Source organism: Larimichthys crocea, chromosome X (genome assembly GCF_000972845.2).
Source record: "Larimichthys crocea isolate SSNF chromosome X, L_crocea_2.0, whole genome shotgun sequence".
NCBI lineage: Eukaryota > Metazoa > Chordata > Actinopteri > Sciaenidae > Larimichthys > Larimichthys crocea.
In genome coordinates this window covers 22,678,063-22,697,543 of record NC_040020.1, presented here as the reverse complement: position 1 = coordinate 22,697,543, position 19,481 = coordinate 22,678,063, and the positions used below count along the sequence as shown (strand labels likewise).

At 39.9% G+C, this 19,481-nt stretch overlaps 2 protein-coding genes across 2 annotated transcripts; both read right to left on the bottom strand.

The window, feature by feature from the left end:
- Positions 1-59: 59 nt before the first annotated feature.
- On the bottom strand, positions 60-6,545 carry ric3b (RIC3 acetylcholine receptor chaperone b). Its single transcript, XM_010738664.3, has 6 exons — positions 6,213-6,545; positions 3,947-4,173; positions 3,201-3,279; positions 2,551-2,644; positions 1,990-2,120; positions 60-1,542 (listed from the first exon to the last, which is right to left on the bottom strand). Exons 1-6 carry the CDS (start codon positions 6,331-6,333, stop codon positions 1,064-1,066), a joined length of 1,131 nt encoding a protein of 376 aa, XP_010736966.2. The 5' UTR covers positions 6,334-6,545; the 3' UTR covers positions 60-1,063.
- A 923-nt stretch (positions 6,546-7,468) lies between these two features.
- LOC104925114 (rhombotin-1) lies at positions 7,469-18,251 on the bottom strand. The gene is made up of 5 exons (XM_010738662.3): positions 17,722-18,251; positions 16,919-17,132; positions 12,537-12,662; positions 12,085-12,193; positions 7,469-8,133 (listed from the first exon to the last, which is right to left on the bottom strand). Exons 1-4 carry the CDS (start codon positions 17,741-17,743, stop codon positions 12,091-12,093), a joined length of 465 nt encoding a protein of 154 aa, XP_010736964.1. The 5' UTR covers positions 17,744-18,251; the 3' UTR covers positions 7,469-8,133; positions 12,085-12,090.
- Between the last annotated feature and the right edge of the window lie 1,230 nt (positions 18,252-19,481).

Here is a 19,481-nt window from a genome sequence, read left to right as displayed (position 1 = left end):
TAGTGAAGTTTTAATATTGGCCTGAGTAAAATGAATCACACACAGCCATGAGGAGAAAGTTGAGGATCCAGAAAATTTTATTCAGGTTATTTAAAGTATTCAAATGGATACGCACACACTGCTGCTTCTCTGAACAGTGAATACATAAATTCAGTTTATAAAAGTAAAAATCTAAAATAACTTAAAGCACAAAACAGGAGGTGAGTTAAAAGCTTCAAATGTTATCAGAACAGAAGACAAGATTTGTGCATCACAAACACTGAGGAGAAGAACAGATTGTCCTCGTTCATTTAGTACAGCGCATTTATTGGATCTCTTCACACCTCAGGGTGTTAAATGGAATTCAGGGTCCTTGTTTAAAGAATTCGTCTCGGACATAAAGACAGGAAGCAGAAAGTTTAAATGAAGTGTAAAAACGTATTAGGACAAAAGGTGAGAAAAGGCACAAACGGCCCAAAAAATGACAATAAAACTTCATTAGTGCATTGTCCACTTAATGAATGGCATTTCATTGGCAGTTCGTGCCAACGTTTTCTTTATTTGTCCTGATATGAGCTACAACTCACTGGAAACAAGTCTAAAGTGGCCTGATTCAGCTGAGTTTACTATTATATGGACATTTTAAAACCACCTTTAATTCAAGCACTTGATGTGAATAAATGAAATCAGAAACTACAGGAAAAGACCTTGACAGATCAAATACGATGAATAACTCAACACTCCTAACAAAATGACTAATACTGGGTTTGTTCACAGATAGTGACGTCTGTGTTTTGAGGATAAGACCTGGAGTCTTGGAAGCACGTCCATAGTTTTAATAAAAATAATGTGATGAGTTTACTCAATAAGCAGAGCACGTTTCAGTAACGATGCCCTGATGGATGAAGCCCATGTTAGCTGTATAAAACTGTGTTATGCACACACGTTTTCTCACTTACTCACTTCATGTAAAGATAAACAAGGCTGGCAACACGTTTTCATGCATTCAGCGACTTTTCATGCGTCTACTCGTCAGATCACATTTAAGAAAGAAGCCGTCACACCACCACAGTCATGATGGAAGTCAGTGTGAGGCTTTCTTGGCTCTCCTCCTCTTGTTCCTCCGTCTGACTGCGCCGCAGGGAGATTCTGTCTCCGTCGACCTGGTGAGGTCCTCCATCTTCTCCTCCTCCATCATGGATGTCATCTTCAGCGAGAGCTCCAGCTCCTTCAGGACTCGGGCGAGGTTCTCCTCTGGGACACCCAGTTCGACCCCCTGCCCTCCCTCCTTGTGTTCATGGACCTTCTCATTTAGGCCTGAATCACTCTCTGGCTCCGCGTCCTCTCCGCTTGCTGCTGTAAAACCCGATTCTCTTACAGCATCATTCAGATCCTCTGCTCCACCTGTAACGTCCTCAGGAATGTTTTCCAGGTTGGCTCCATCAGTTTGTGTCCTCTCAGCCTCCGTCTCTGTCTCCGTCTCTGTCTGTGGACTGTGGTGCTGACAACAGCAGTGGGAATGCTCCCAGTACTGCTGAGGCTTCTCTGGATAATCTGCGGACACTAGAGAAATGTAATGAGTCATTAATTAATCAGCATTTCCTCGATCGATGTCTCTACGCGGGTGGAACGTGAATGTCATCTATCATATAGTTCTGTGTATGAACTTGTAGCTACAGCTGAAATCTGGACATAATCTACAAAAAATCAAACTGGAAACTCAATATTCCAGTATTAGCTGCAGCTGAAATTTGTTTTTGGTCCACTAATCACAGCTTGTGTGCGCTGGTTAATTTAAACTGACTTCCTGCCATCCGGGAAGCCGCTGGTTTCACTTCATACAAAGACAACGTCAAAAGAATTTGTAGAAATCATAACAAAGAGTATCATGATGCTTTTATCCCTTGAAGAAACTTTGAGATCTCTTGAGAGTTTGCTGTAGAAAGCAAACACAGGCGATGTGAAAAGGATCATCTGACTGAATTCCTGCAGCGTGCAGCGTTCACATACCTTCCCAATCCTCCTGGACCTTCTTCTCCGGAGCCATTTGGTCCACCAGCTGGCCCTCCTGCATCACCCGAGTTATCTCCGTCAGCTGCTGCAGGAGACTCTCCTCTTGATCTGCCGTCACCCTCTTCGCCCTGCAACACAGACAGCAAACCAAACAATCTGAACATCTTCCACACTTTGAGTTTTCTTTTGTAATTTTCCAGGAACACAACAGTGTGATATGTGTGAGGATAATGTTAGAAAGAACAAATGAACTTGCATATTTTAAATGTCAAAGACGATTGTGAAGCTCTCAAAGCTCTCGACAGCCTGCCAGAGTCTACTACTGATGAACTTCTGAAACTTTGAACTCATGTAATCTGAGTAATCAGAGATCATTAGGAGGAGAGGAAATGGGAGTGTCGAGTTCTTCTTTGACGTGGAAGAGATTAAATGTGTGATACATGATTCAATTAACAAAATAAACAGATGAGCTCAATGAAACAAGTCGTCCCTGTCAGGAAAAGGAGAGGGAGGAGGCAGACAGATGAAACGTCTCCTCAGTCAAAGGCACACACCCACCTGTCAGGACTGTGGTGAGCGTTGGAAACAATGTTCTCCATCACCAGCTCCGTCTCCCTCAGTTTCTCTTGCAGCTGAGCCAACTCAAAGTCAGCTGGAGAGTGATGGAGGGAAAAGAAGTTTAAACACAAGCTGAGCTCTGACAAACCGACCACCGCCCCAAAACGTAGGCGGTTGCAGTCATCTGGAAAACGTAAAGTTCTCCGTCACAGCACGGGTGGACTGCAGTTCATCTTACTGTATGATGCTTTACAGGAATCAATATGCCAGAAAGTACCCAGCGCTTCTTTGTGTAATAATTGTGAAACTTGAAGCTGACAACACTAAACTGATTTTTTTCATCCTTTTCTCTATTTTTAAAGTTAATTCAGATTCAGAGAAATGTCATTCACAGTTTTCTTTGTCCCTGAGCTCCTAATTATTGTGAGTGCTCAATAATAAGAACTGTTAATAAGTAATATTTCTAGTATTTATCCCACTTAACACTTACATTACATTCATTCGGTTGACACTTTTGTCCAGAACTCAGTGATGATAAGTGTATTCAGACTGAATAAATGAGCTCAAAGCTTGTTCAGAGAGCTTCCTTTTACAGAAATGAGATGGAAGTGTTGAAAGTTCTCGTGTGACTGAGCTCAAATGATACTCACTAATCTTTCTCTTCATGTTCTCAGTGCGAACTGAAGGAAACCTGCCCTCTGATGGCTTGCTGTTCCCCTTAGACGTGATCTGGGACAAAGAGACAATAACAGCATCACAACAAACACACAGCTGAGTTTCTGCTCGTGTTTAAACTGCTTGCACGCTGACAATGATTTTCTTCTTCTAAAGATTATTCTTCGTCAGAGTACCATGCTCAGTAGTATTTTTGTTGCCCCTTTGTGCCAGAGAAACAAAGAAATCTAGAAAGACACTGTGAGTATCTGGACCTCGTGCAGCTCATTCCATTTCTCTTCTCATCCAGGATGTGAGATTCAGAGCTGCACAGTCATTTACTGTCTGTGCTGCTGCTGCTGCATTGAGCACATACTCAAGGTATTTGAGTGCAATTTGTGCCAGTGCTGTAAAAACAGACATGATTATTTCTCCAATATCCAAGCTGAAAATAACCAACAGCCGCTGCAAAACTGATGCAACACATCAGCCGCTGACATCTGTGAATATCATCTGATTTGCCGATATGCCGATGTCAGTCAGGTTGAGACCGGTGCTGATGTTTGGCTGATGAATCAGCGCATTTCTAGTTACATATTCAGGAAAAGAATCTGACCATTCAATGCTAGCGGTCAGTACAAAATTTTCAAAAAGTTTCTTTTGCATTCAAAGGAATATGGTTGCATATGTCTGTGGAATTCAAACTTTGAAGTAAAGCGGTGTTGCGTCTCCAGCATTTCACCTTGAACAGTATGTAGAGGATGTAGAGTAAGATGCCGAAGCCGTACACAGGGATGATCTGTCCCGCCAGGTTGGATTTGCCCCCAGCTCCCGCCCCTGTTCCAGCTCCCTTGGCCCTGGCTACGGCCTCTGAGTTGTGGGCTCTGGAGAAGCCGGACCCCGTAGCCCTCTGGCCTCGACCCTCCGGGGGCATCTGACGGTGCATCATGGGAGGGAGGCGACCTGAACCTGCAGGGAGAGGAAGACGTGTGAGAAGACGGATCAGCTCAGAAAACTGAGCATGACTCATCCGCAACATAAATAACAGCAGAGTACAACACAACTAGACCAAGAAATGTTCAGGAATCTGTCACCTAACTTCTGTGTAGAAAATGTTTTTGTGATTATTTTGGGTGTGCTGAGTTATTTATACTTTAAGACATGATAAAAAAAAGGTGATATAATGATGATACATAATGAGAGGAGAACACACCATTCAACACCGTCATACCTGTGTGTGATATACAGGCTCAGTTCCCCTTTAAACAGAAACCTTTGACACAAATAGACATCATGATCAGGTGATTTCAATAGTTCCTCATTTTGTAAAACTGCAGCTTCTTTTGATCATGTCATATGTTTAGAATGAAGCTAATGATATAAATATCCTGTTACTACAACTATGTGAACAATACTGATGATGTGACATTTCATTTAGAACTTATTGATAAAAAGTAATGGTTCAAAAATATCAAGTGTCACGAGGACATTCAAAACATACAGAACTGAAAAATGAAACTTCTTTCAGTCGGATGTGGTTAAGGAAGAACAGATAACTTGTCACAGCGTAGAACTGGCTAAACAGCTGTTCCTTCACTGTGTACACATGCATGCATTTTGAAAAGATACGCACAAACTGGATGTACTTTGAAAATTGATGTTTCTCCATGCACATATGTTTGTTGTGGAAGCTTCTATCCTTAGTTTACACAAGGTCACATGTGGGCCTTGAGGTCCTCAGCAGTATTAGTTGTTTGGCTTTGGTTGGGAACAGTAGGTGCCAGTCTATCTCAACACTGTGGTGGCCAGGATCGAAGAGACCTATTGCTGCCTTCCCAGACATAATAGATAGTCTGCCATTGACGTTCCAATCTGCATAAACAGACAACAGTGTCTCCAGACTAGAATATGCTGACAATAACACCTGCATGGGTAAAGACATTCTCTTTGACTAATTCTGGGCGTATAGTATTTGTGATGTTATCTTAGAGTTTAAGTCTATCCACCAGGATGAGTTGGGCAGAATGTGAGACCGACTCAGGCACTTCTGATGTACTCTGACACTTACTAACCCATTAATCAAGAAGATAATCAGCAGTTTCATTGATAATTAAAATAATTGTTGAATGCAGCCTGAGGCCATTTAATCTTATTAAAGTGAAGGTTATAAAGTTTCACTGCAGGCTGTAGTTTGGAGTTTGGTAGTTAAGAATATGTAGACATGCAGCAGACGAAATATTTTTTTATCCAGACGGTTAGGGGACTTTGAGGAGTCTGAAAATACCATCAAAACAGAGGCAAGTGTTTCTGAAGGACAGGTTCATTAACATTATCTTAGAGAACCCAAACTGACAGTGAACTCTTGCAACGACACACCTACTTATAACTAATAGTGTAACGGGTCTGCAATCAAACCTTCATGGAGGTTCAAATGTTTCGTTTTTATGTAGACTGTTTAAAGACTATATAGCTCATTCTTTAAGGGCTGCAGTCCGTGGTGCTGGTGACAGGTGTTTCTGTTGTTACATCAGTAAAGATACTTTAGTTACCTAATGAAGTAGTGTTCCAACCAGGTAATGTGATTGCACAAGAGGCAACAGCACAGGGACTCGTGACTGCAGGCACCATTCCACTTAACAGGTGTTGTAATATTAATGTTACATATTTCTACAAGTAGTTTAAAACAAAGGGAAACCATTTACTGCATGCTGGCGTTATAAACTTCGACACAGCCGTGCTTATATTTACGTGCCGTCATTGTTTTACATATGTACAAACTAAAACAGGTGTCACGGTGTATTTTGGCGCCCCCCTCAGGGAGGAAAATGTAACTGCATGGACGATAATAATGCGCAGGGGACACTGCGGCTTGAAATACAAAAACACGCATTATATCACAAGCTTAGAGGCTGAGAAATTAGCAGCTTCAGTCCTCTATATGAAACGCCACCGTCCATCCGGCTACAGACGTTTTAACGGACACAGAGACGCCGTGAACGGTGACGTACCCTCCGGCCGCTCGGCAGCATCCTTCCTCCCCCGGGACAGCAGCATTTTGGGAAGCAGCAGAGCGACGCACAGCACGAGACACGTCGCGAGGGTCACCTTCTGAAATGTTGACATCGCCATACCGATAGGTGCACGGTCAACCTCCGGCGGAGAGACGGTGATGTGTGACAGGTTCACGGTGAGAAAACGGAGGAGGCGGGAGCTGCTCGGTGTCGTTTCTCATCCATCGGTTCAACTTCCTTGTTGACTTCAGGAACGGAAGTGCAGCGCAGCTGTGATGGACGACTTTCACCACTGGGTGGCGCCAGTGGACCGTGTTGATATTTTTAACGCCGCTGTACGGCAGGCTAAGATTTTTAATGAATATATCAATATGTAGTCTGTGATAGTGAATGTTATCCGATCAGTAATTTCATATGAGTTAAGAGTTAAATTATGAAGTTATCATAACATTTCTTATACCTTAGTTCAAAAGCGCCAAACAAATATAAGAACATCTATCAACTTTATATATTTAAAACATCATTCTTAGGGTTATATATTCAGTATATTCAGTTTTAATGCTGGGATTGCTTTCTACCTTCTCTGCATAGCATTTCCTTTGTACTCAGGACGTTTGAAACCATAAATTGTTTCTAGGTATGCAGTACATACTATAAAAAATAAAATTTAAAAAATGATTTAATTTAATCTGACTTTTAAAAAGTCAGTAAAAGTATAAAGGAGAATAAGTAGAATTCATTTCCTAATTGTTTATCAATTTACTGTGTTTAAATACATTTTTCTGTATTTTCTGTAGACATAAATGTATTGTTTTCCATTGATATGTTGAAGTTAACTGTATTAATTTTCTTTGCCATATTACGTAGGCACCTTTTTTGCAGACACTAATTATGTTATATTATACAATTTCCCTCATTCTACATCCTCTTCCTGTACTGCTGCATCCCATTTTCTGCACAGGGATGGTAAAAATGTTGTTTTAGCTATGTTTTAGGCTGTACTTTTTTTTTTTCTTTTTCTTTTTTTTTTTATCTCTGTTGTATTATTTTGAAGATAACTCCAAGAAAATATTTAAAGTCACCACCAAAATGTGGCTTGCTTATTGTTAGTTATTGTGGATGTTTGACCGCCACTGTGCCAAATTATGTTTGTGCACAGTTTGAATTTAAATATTTCAGTGATCTTCCTTTTACTGGTGTCATGCCCACACTGATTTTGGTCACCTCAGTACAAAAAGAATGAGCGCACAAACTGAAATTTAAATTCATTTAATTAGTCAACAAAAACAGCTTGAGATCAAAATCAAAAAATATGGTGGGTTTGAAGTGCCTCTCGGTTCGGTCCAGTCTTCGAGTCAAGAAGCAGAGAGATAAAGGATCCTCCAAACATTTGCAAATATGTTTGTTTGTTTTGGGTGCCAGACGGGTGGGGTTTACCACAATGGGCAGTTCAGTGACTGCCAGAAGAATTTAAAAAAAAGACAACTTAGTATTCTCTGTGATGGATGATGCTTGGTTGATGCTATGTGGTGCTGACTGGCTTCACTTCACTCATCTAGTATTTCAAGTGTGTACAGACCCTTCAAATTATTTGTTGAGTTTAAAAACAAAAAAGGGGGCAAATCCATCACAGTCCACATTAAGTGCTCTGATCCTCCTGATACTTTGATTTGTCCTGTTTTTTTTGTTGTTTTTTTTTTTGTTTTTTTTACTTCTTGGTTCATTTCTGGTCTGTCTGATCAGAGATGTCAGTTTTCAGGGTAGTTACCAAGCAGCTCAATTATAAAGAGTTCAAAGATGGGCTGCTGGAAACTTGTGCTATCACACATGGTTCAGTCTGAAACAGGAAGCTGATGAGCTGACTGTGCTGCTGTGAGTTTTTCGGGGTCCAGCTGTCTCATAGTCGTCCTGTTCTGATCTGCAGAGAGAGAGAAGAAAATGTAAAACAGCTCTAGGTCACTGTGGTATTAGAGGTTCAATAAGAACATATGATCGGCTTTATGTGTCCACTAATTGTGATAAGTTAGACAGAAAAGTTATGTGTTTCATAATAAATTGTGGTACGAGGAGGTGTGATTTCAATAGATAATTAGATTTTTCTCTTTTGGAAAAAAACACAGTTTGTATTATATTTGTATTATATATATATATATATATATATAGAATATAGATATATATATATATATATATATATATATGCATTGTAACTTTAATGGTAACCCAAGCCTGACTTTATGTGAAAATAAGCTGCATTTTGTAGCCTAGAAAATCTCTCTTTAGCCTTTGATATCCCGTTAGTATGCACTAATCTGGGCAGAATTACAGGCACCGACTGCTGTCAAGCTAGATTTATTCATTTCCCCTTAGAAATCTTAAAGATGTTACTGATGGTTTTTTTTATGACTTTTGTGATTTATTTTGTTGCTTCATTGTTGGATGTCTGGTTTTGGATGTGTTGTTCTCATTTGCTGGTTGTATGAATGTTTATTCTTCTCAGGTGTCACTTGAAAGAGAGATCTTAAGTTACTATTTTGAATTAAAAACAACATAGTATATTGAAAGTCTCGACTTGCCCTAGGGAACTTTAAAACATGTGCTCCAGTGCAAACATTATGTATATTATTTATGAAGTATGAATATGATCACAGATTGCTTGTGTTGTTTCAAATGTCACCAAACAAACTTGTCAGAGTTGTATTTTATCAACTCTGATGCTCAGATGGACAGCAAATTACAGCTGCTGTTAGCCGATGTTAGCTCAGTTTGTAAGCCGTGCTACACGGACTGTTAGCTTGGAACACCTGGGGAGTCTCAGTGTTTGTACCACAGGCATTTTGGTCAACCAGTAAGAGGTACTTTTCAGGCATGTGACAGGGAACAACAGCGGAATGGGCACCAAAAACAGAGCCAGGCGAGCGGCTAACATAACCAGGCTCAGCAGAGGTAGAACATGGCAGAGGGGAAGAGACGATGAAGAGGATGATGCAGGAGGCCAAGAAGAGAAAAAGAATGTGACCAAGAGGAGAGGACAAAAGATTTACAAAAGTAAATCTGGTAGAGGCTTTAAATCGTTGGCGAGAGCTTGGTGAAATAAAAGACTGAAAGACAGACACCGAGATGGACTGACTGCTGTTAGACTAGTAATTCATATTAGCTGGCTGCTATGTCTTGTGTTGTTGACCTTGCTTGATGTTTGGCTGTGAGCAAAGTTTTTAATCAGTAACATAAGTAAGATAATCATAAGAAATACACAAATACAGCTTTCCACAGTCGTATTGTTGCTTTAATTGATAAACTGCCTCAGACAAAATACATTTCTGTGACACTTTATTATAATGCCCATTGTTCCCCATAGTCCCAGGTCAGCACAACACTAGACTAAATTCTGTTTCTCACTCATTTACAAATGAGGAAATTAATATATTACAGCTTGACTTACATTTTTAAAGTTGAAGCAGGTGTTATTGTGTATTTTCAGAGTCAACACGTCCCATGAAAAGAGCTTTACCCATTAAATGCATTTCACTGTTTTCACTGTATTAAGAGTTGGAGATTAATAAGCTTGAATGCAGCTAATTCTCACAGATCATATAACTCATTAGCAGTTGAGTCTACTGAATAGAAGTAATTTTCACTGAAGCAAATTGTCACTTATCTAATTATGTTTCACAATTTAATTTCACTGATATTGTATTCAATAAAAAATACAGAATCAGATTTTTACTATCATTATATTAGGTAACTTTTGTCTCACCCAGTGGCATGAAGCTCTTATCAGATATGAATATATAATTCAAGGTCAAGAACCCAAACAAATTACACTTATAAAAAGTAGTGGTCCACTGGTTAGAAGTCTTTGACAAAAGTTAAAATAAATCTACATAACATCCAACATCAACAAATCTATTTGGGTCTTTAGAGAAACGTTAGAAAGAGTTACAACATCTGGAAGCCAAAAAAAACTTCACTGTAGCCATTCTATCAAAATTACAGCATTGGAACCACATTTCTAAAGTAGACTCCTATCTGAACACTCCAAGCAAAATATTCAGCCAATGACAAACATCTGACCGCACATGCATTAAATATTCCTCATTTCTCACCTCACTTAACAATAAAATTGACAAAGAGTTGGTCAAGTCTTCAAACATTTTAAGATTTTAATGTATAAAAAGGAAAGTGGTCTCCCAAAGTCTAAAGTTGTCTCAACATGAACTTCGGAAGACCTAAAAACCAACCAAAAGTCCCAAACTCTCCACTTTGTCAAATGTCCAGTGCGGTGTATTTTATGAACTGTAGTTGTAGAGTTAGTATCATAATCATAGGTTGGGCTGCTGGTGGCTTTAGGGTATATTTGGGAACCAAGGCAGACCCTGAAACTCTCATAATTGTGGACTTTGTGGTATTTGCTGCACTTGCTTTCAAACTTCTCCCATCTCCCTCTCAGCCGAACGCTGCTCACACCCATCAAGAGGCTCAATAAAGGAAGAGCTCTGCCCGCACAGGATTTAATTGTCTGCTGGTTAAAGCTTTAGAGAACGCCTTTAGACGTGTTTAAACTTGCCAGGCAACTTTAGTGGCTTCCAATGATAATAGCATGTGATTTCAGGAAAGGAAAGTGGCACCCCCACAGCTTAATGCTTATTTACCGGACTATGAGGTGAGAGAAAAGAGATGAGAGGACAAATCAATATATATTAGTGATAAATCCTGTTTTCTTTCTTTATAAGACAATTTGTAGTTTGATAATGTGTTTAAAGCTCTATGTGAAGGCTATTTAATGGTAAGATATTTATTTTCAGGAATAAATATTATGCTTAAGACTTGAGATTTGCCTTTGTAGTGACAAGTGACATGCATTTTGTTTATAATGAACACTAATGAACAGTCAACGGGATCTGCAAACTAGCACACATTTGTTTAAGTGTGACAGACTGCAGCTGCCATTGTACCCAGAGTGTCACTTTACATGTCCAGTCCACAGGGAGCTACATCACCACTGTGCTTCCATCCACTTTTAGCTCTGTTATTGGTCTCCACCTCCTGAGTACTCCACTATGTTCACCAGCAGAGCCCCTAACTTGGTCTGGCTTCTGTTCGGAGCTGAGCTGATACCATATGGTGACAGAGTTCGGTCATAATTGTGCATTGGTTTTCCATTTGACATAGTCATTTGATTAATGTTTTAAGTGTGTTAAGTTTAACCAGTTATATCTGCAGACTATCTTACCTCTTCGGTAAGAGTTTGACTATGTTTTATGATTCATTGATCTGATTGGTTGTTGCTTTTGTTTAAGTTCTCTCAGGATAGATGAAATAGACAAATGGTTCATCTAGTCACCTGTCAGGTGTTTTATTTATTAGAAAGAGTTTCCAGTGGCGACTTCTGTGAAACAAACCATCTGGTGCAGTCAGGTTACCAACTACCACTTTGTTTTGCTGATTTAAAATGTGAATAATTGTCCTTTTCACCGAGAGCGACCTTGTAGAGTGGTTTCTTCTTTAACGCAGAGCCATCTGGCTCTCAGCCTGCGTAGTGTGCTTAAGAAATCTGACGTGATGCACGACATGGATTCAGTTATCAGACATCAATCCATTTTGACAAACTGCCCTCAGAACCAAACATATGCATCCATACTAAATGTCACGTAATGCAGATGTTTTCAGAGATAACATGCTGCAACATATCTTTGGATTCTCTTGCTAATGTCAGCAGCCTCTGGTTTGAAGGCTCATGTCTACATATGGTCATATTTGAGATGAGCTAGTGAGCTCACTTGTATACCTTCCAGATATCTCAGCGCATGGTTTAGTTCAAACTGTCAGAGCAGCTGTCCTGGACTGTAATTCATCGTCATCACAATATTACCTCTTATTAAGGCTGCCTCTCTGTGCTGCCATTAAGATGGCCTCCTTCATAGTCCAGCTGGCACAGGATCATGTTGTTCTTGAGGAAAAACTTGTCTCCCACGCAAAATCTGCAGAGAGAAATAAAAATATGGAACTGGGTCTTGGTTTTCTTGCTTGAGCTTAAGTGAATCATGAGGTCCCACAGGAGCATTTCAGGCATATTTTCAGCATACATCCACTGCTATGATAATCAGAAAATTAATCTTGCATGATTGCTGGCTGATTAACTATCCAAGGGACATACAAAGTCTGTAACCCCTTGAGGTTTTAAACAGCAGTGCAGTAAATTTCATCACATTCTGATTACAATGCATTGGTAATATACTCATGACAACCACTAGCTCACTAGTACACCTCCCAGATAAGTCAAGTGAATTTGATCTCCCTGGCTAATTGCTCCCCTAATCTTACCTCTGGCGGCAGAGCTGACAGGCGAAGCAGTCTAAATGGTAGACGTTGTCTCTGGCTCTCATCACCATCTCAAAGGCAGGGATCAGCTTACTGCAGGCTGCACAGTTCCCCGTCACCCCAAAGAGCCTGTAGAGGGAAAAGAGGGCCACAAGCAGACCTGTAGTCTGGATGTACTTAGATACATTTCAGCCAAGAGCTGAAGAGGGGAAGAAAAACATTCAAATAAAGAGATGACAAGCCTGAAAAGTAGTTCAACAGGACCCTGCGTCTGAGCCAGTGTCACAGATGTTCCATGTACACTTTCTGCAAATAATCACTTGATTTAAAGCGTAAGGTAAACTGCATTTCCTGCAGATTATTGCTGCCTTATTGCTGCTGCTACTAATGCAGTGCTTCATAATAACGAGCAGCCAAGTGGGAGCAAACATTCACATCAGCCTCCTCATTGTGATTTTGAGGAATTTCTAACTGAGATATTTCCCACATGGCAGGAGACAACTGCAGGGATGTCAATAGGAGGCCAAATAAGGTTAGTGTGATTAAAAGTTAATATTACAAGTGATACAAAGCTGTTATTGGTTAATTAACATGCTCACATGATTCGTGCATTTAGCCGTTTAGCATGTGCACCATCATAGTTACATAACATTTGCTAACTAGCACTAACCACAAAGTACAAAGTCAATTTTGCATTTCTTTGGTAAAGCAAAGTAGCATATTCTAATTTTGACCTGATGTGGCAATCCACCCAGTAGTTGTAGAGGCGTTTCACTTAAAACTACAAATGTCAACCTCATGATTGTGCTGCTAAGTCAGTAGGACTGACAAACATTGTTATCCAAAGAGCCAAGCTACCTATGTAGCCCAGAAATTGTATTGGCATCAGAAACATGAGGAACTGTGTTAACAAGTTTGTAATGATTAGCTTTGGTATTTAAATCTACATTCTGTCCACTTCCTGATCAACTGTTTCCTGAATTATATGAATCAGCACCTGAGCTGCACATTTGACTTTTTGGTTATGTATTTGCCAATTGTGTGTCTCTAACAAACTGATTAGTATGTAGTTTTTTCAGATATCTAGGAACTAATCCTCCCATACATATCATAACACGGTATCTTAAAGTATGTACTTTAGCAATCAACTGTTTAGCGCTAGATCCAGAGTTTATTTTAATTAATGATTCATTATTAGCACCTGATGTGTTGCTTCTTCACTCCATGGTAACTAATTAAAATGTTGTGTACCGCATTGTAGTGTTAACAATTTATTTATATCTGGTTCAGCTCATTTGAACCCGTCAATTCAGGCTGATTCCATTGGTGTATATGGTGCAATTAAAGGCCTGACAATGCAGTTAGCCATCTGGAATAATGTACGAATGCTCCCATGTCATAACAATGTTATTCCTCTTCTTCACTTGTAAGTGAAGTGAGTGTCAGGTGTAAAAGTTTTCATAAACTGGATATAACATGGAGTGGACTATTGCATTATATCAGATAGAGAGCAGAAAAATGGGGACTGACTGACATGAAAAAGTCACTTTAAGAACCACGCTGATGTTTTCTGCCTCACGACATTACTTTACATAACTTGAGAAGTTGACTAGTCGTGAGTTGATTCTTAACGTTTCTCTGAAACTAACAATTTCTCTGACAGCAGTTGAACTATGTCCTCAAAGTACCTGAGAACAAACCATGTGTTGTTTTGAAATACTCCGTGACTCAGTGCTGACCAGCTGCAGATTGCCTCACCTCTCATTCACCTCTAAAAGAACGAACAAATGGCTCCCTAAGAGCCTGACACACATGAAGATAAGTGGCCGCTGCTGATTTCCATATTCCATTAGAGGCCAAATAGAAAAAGAGGTTTGGGAGGAACCGTTATGAAAAACGACATCCGCAGACGGAGGGAGGAAAGCCCAGAGCATGTGTATCCCAGAGCTTCGGACGACAATGAAAAACGTCATCAAACGAGTGACCAACACTGGAACAAAAGAGGGACCTAATTAACTGAATGTTCTGATCTAACGAGCCTGAGTCCTGAGCAGGCACCTGGTGGGTTTTTTTCATTCTCCTTAACGAGGCTACGAAGCTCAATGCTAATTCTCTACTAATGGTCCAATTAAAAGAAATCACATGGTTTTAATCCTGCTCTTCAAAGGCTTTTGCTCTGCACCCTCGCGATGATGAGGAAAACAGGAGGCAATCTAGCCAATTTAACTGTCAAAAGGGGTTTTGGTCTCTTAAGTGCAGCGCAGCTAATGAGAGACTTAGCTCCAACCAAATCCAGCTGGATTGTACATGAGACTAACACATGAGTTCAGCAATGTGGCTGAGATATCAGGAGTTCTCCTGCTGACCTGACACCAGACGTCGTTATTTCAGGCGGAGAAAATGAAGGCCATATAACTCCCAGAAGAGCCGTTTGAGCCAGGTTTAGGTTTTGTATATAAGTGGTGTCATCGAGATTCATGGTCAAAAGACTATAAAGGTGGGAACCTGTTTAAATCTAAAGTAGAGTTAAATCATTCTTTAAATAAATTGAATTAATTGCGTAGTGACAGAACCTAGAAGATTGTATTTAAAGGATTATACAAAGAATTTTATAAAGGAACTGTTCCTACAATCTAAAAACATTTATCTTTATCTGACAGTTTTATAAAGAGTGTTTGAAGTGCTTCAGATTGTGTTAAGTGTTAGAAACTTCCAGTTGTACTCGATGGAAGACACTGCAGATAAGCATAGCAGACACTTCAGCGTGATGTTCCCTTGGCTCGGAATATTTAATAGTTTGACATTTTGGGAAATTTACTGCTTTCTTGCCAAAAGTTAATAAAGTGATACCATTCAATATGTAGCTGTGGCCAGAAGAAGGTTTATCTTAACCTAACTTAACTGAGCTTGGCTTGGTATGCCAGTTCTCTCCAAAGTTAACAAAATACACCTGTCACTACCTCAGCACAGACTTTACGAGTTGCACACACGTTTGTCCATGAGTTCAGTTTTTGGTGCATGGTAATTTTAGTTGTATAGAGTATTTCTTCATAATTTTATAATATGTCTGAGGAAAATATTTATATTCCCCAAGGTCTTACCTCTTTATGTTACCTTTGCATTTCCTGCATTATGCTAAAATGCTTGCAAGCTTGTTAAATTATTAGCCTGGGTGGTTCGACCACAAACAAACGTTACTATAATCATTGACTTAGCCTTGGTCATGGAGATGTTATCTGTCGAATCAAGTTCCAACTTTTCTTGATAAGAAAAGAGTTATGACACAAGAACATTAAGGAGGCGTACATTTGCCTCATGGCAGTGTTCTTATGACTTACCACTTGAACGCAAAGTACATTGTGTGCATAACTCATGAGTTCCATTTGAAGGCCGCAATTATCTGGCACGTAACCCACTTGTAGACAGAGCCAAGCCAGCTGTAGCTATTTGTTTGCACTCTTTATGCTAAGCTAAGCTAACCGTCTTCTGGCTTCAATGTCATACTTACCATACAGAAATGAGAGTGGTATCAAACTCAGTAAGAAAGCAAATGAATGCATTTCCCAAAATGTTGAACTGTTCCTTAAGAGCCTTGTATTGTTGCATATTGGTCCATTATCAAACCTTCACGTTTGTTTCTTTAGTTTATTTATGCCAACTTCACCTCTCGCTCCCTTTTCACTGTTTGTCTGAAAAAAAAATATACAATTGGCATGAAAGTTCATTGAAAAGGTAACTGAAAAGCCAACAGTCACGAACCACACGCTCATGACAGTGGACTATTCTTTACTTTACTTCTTTACATCCATCTGCTTATTTGGTTACTCTATACTAAAATAAGTTTCTATATCTAATCTATACAAGATTAACACTTCAAATACAGTAGAAGTCAGGGTGCTCAGTCCCATACGATGAGTCAAAACTGACCTGAGAAGCACGTTGAAACATGAGTAAAACATGCTTGGAAATGATTCATTGATGTGTTTTGTAGGAAGAAACATGACTTGACGTGAGTTTGGGGCAGAAAGGATCATCAGCACTTTCTTAGTTGAAACAAGATAGTTTACACAGTCACAGTAATCTACATCTATCTATCAGTCTCATGTCTGTCCTCATGAAAGTTACAGATCTGCACACTTTACTTATTCAGTTTCCACTGAGAGGCTCTCAGATTCAAGTTAATATATCTGTTACTGATCAGATTATTCCCTTTTACTTCCTGAGTGGATCATAGATCGATAGCTCTTTCAATCTCACAGAATCTACTGAATATTATCAATATGTTGCAAACTGGCTACAGCAAAGTTTGCTGGGCATTTTTTGTTTGATGATGGTTTTCTTATTCTCATCCAGTCTGGATACATGTGTGGAACGGTTATATTTACCTCAGATAGTCCCTGCGGCAAAGGATGAGGTTGGCCCGAGTGTATAGTGTGGAGCCCACCCGGCCCAGGCGGCAGTCGCAGCAGGCACACTTGAGGCAATCCTCATGCCAGTACCTGTCCAACGCCTGCAGCATAAAGCGGTCCCGGATCTTCCCGTTGCAGCCTGCACAGCCCCTCGGCTTCTCTCTGGACTGGAGGGACACGAGAGACACACCTGGCAGGAAACAACAGAGAGACAAAGACATGCACAGTCACAGATGGGGTTACATTTCTCTCGGGAACATGTGGAAAGCAAAGAAGTCTGTTGTGATTAACAACTGATTTTATAAGATTATTGAAGTAATAAATAATGAAACAAATATAAATAGGTTTTATAGTGACATCACAAGAGATTTATGCTTCAATACAGTCAATTATAGTGACATCTAATTTAAAAAAACAGGTCACCTTACATGTAAAATTAATAAACGTAATTCCCTAAAGGAAGATTATGATGGGAAGTAAGTCATTTTTAGATACATAATAAGTTCCTAAGAACACAACAGTAGTTTTGTGTCAGGGTGGAGGAGTGAGGAGTCAAACTAATCATTCATCTTGATAAAAGTATTTGAGTTTGACATGAAAATTAGGGGAATGTCTGTTTTCTTATCTTTATTTTCATAAATGTGTTGCTGCACTCATAATTCCTCCAAATCCAAAAAAGCTTTTCTGTTTTATTTCATGGATAACACACACACACACACACATACACATGCATTCATGTCAGTCCAGTACAGAAATGTATCTCAGCCCTCTGTACTCACTCTCCTCCTTGTCCAGCACCATCCCTCTGGAAACAAACAATCCAACAACAGGAGAAATGTCGCTTCTTCTTCTTCTTTTTCTCCTCCTCCTCCTCCTGCTGCTGCTGCTGCTGCTGCGTGCACGATAACAACCCGAGGAGCAACAATAAACACAGAGGGCTCTGACACTCTGGATAAATTACACTATCAACACGGAGTCGCTCAAACTTCAGCTCCGCTCCTCATAACCCCGAAGAGGAACAAACACAGAGTCGCTTTCTGTGTCTCATGCGTAAAAATAATAAAATAGCCCGTGGATGGATGAAAACAGCGTCCCCGGGTATCACCTTGCCGGCAGGAGAGATGTCCTCAAACCAAGTGTGTGTGTGTGTGTGTGTGTGTGTGTGCCTTATCTGAGCTGATGTCAGTGCATAAGCATGTCTGTATCTGCACTGGCTGCGGCTCTTCCCCCTCAGACGAGCTCCTCTGCACAGACTGAACCTCCTCACAGAGCTCCCTCCCTCTCTCTCCCTCTCCCCCTCTCTCTCTCTGCAAAAAAAAAAAAAAAAAAAAAAAAACTCCCACAGTCAAATGGTTTTTTCAACGCTGCGTGCTAATTATATAAAGTCATTATGCTCAGATCTGATAGTAACCGCCCCCTCCCTCTCTGAATCAATTATTCAATAGGCAGTCACACACCAGGACAGCCCGGGCCTGAGGTGTTTTAGAATGAGCTTATTCAACTCCAAGGACACCAATTATCTCCAGGGCGCCCTGTAGTCAAAGCAATGGCTTTTCAGCGCGGCAGATGCAGCGCCTCTGTCGCGCACGCGCTCACGCGCGCGTCGGCATGTGCGTGCGCGCGACATATATTCATCTGTTATTTGTGCGCTTATATTTTTTTTTCCGAGGTAACAAAAGCAGTAATAGCTTAGAGGAGGGAAAGAATACACACTAATGGGTCACTAAACTATCACAGGTCCTTGAAGGACTACTGGATAATTATTAGAATATAAGATACAACATGAAAAATCTATTATGGGTTTATTGAGTCGTCCTTGAATGTTAGAATAGAAATGTCATATATGACACATAATATAATAATAATAAACACCGTGTTAGCTATGAGGGGTGAAAGAAGTATTCACATCTTTCACTCAGTGTAGAAATACTCAATAGTAGTACTCAATGCAGGACTTGTACTCAAGTACAAGTCCTGCATTGAGTACAAAAAAATTAGCATCAAAATGTTATCAAGTGAAAAAGTCTTCATTTCGCTAATAGCCAACTTCAGAATCATTTACATAATTGTTGGAGCATTAAAGGACCAGTATGTAGAAATTATTGGCACCTAGTGGTGTAGTGGTGCAACCTTCTTGAAGGAGAAACATGGCGGTGTAGATTCTAAGGTAAGAAAAACATAGTGATTCTTATTATACACCAGTGATTGGTTATGAATATTATACTGCACTGTTGTCATATTCTGTAAATAGAGCCCTCTAAATCTGACACACTGGATCTTCATCACTTTAATGTTGCAGCCTATGTCAGTTCATTTATACATTGAGCTGCTGGGTAGTTTGGAAAGTTTTCCCAGAGGACCACTATAGACCATCATTTATTTGAGTTTAAGTTATTAAATACATGTGGAGTAGAAGTATATTTGAGGCAGTGGACAATGGAAATGAAGTATAAAATTGTATGTAAGTACTTAAAACTTAAATGGATATATCTTTAATGGACATACTATTGTATACTACAGAATTTTCTTTTTTTAAGTT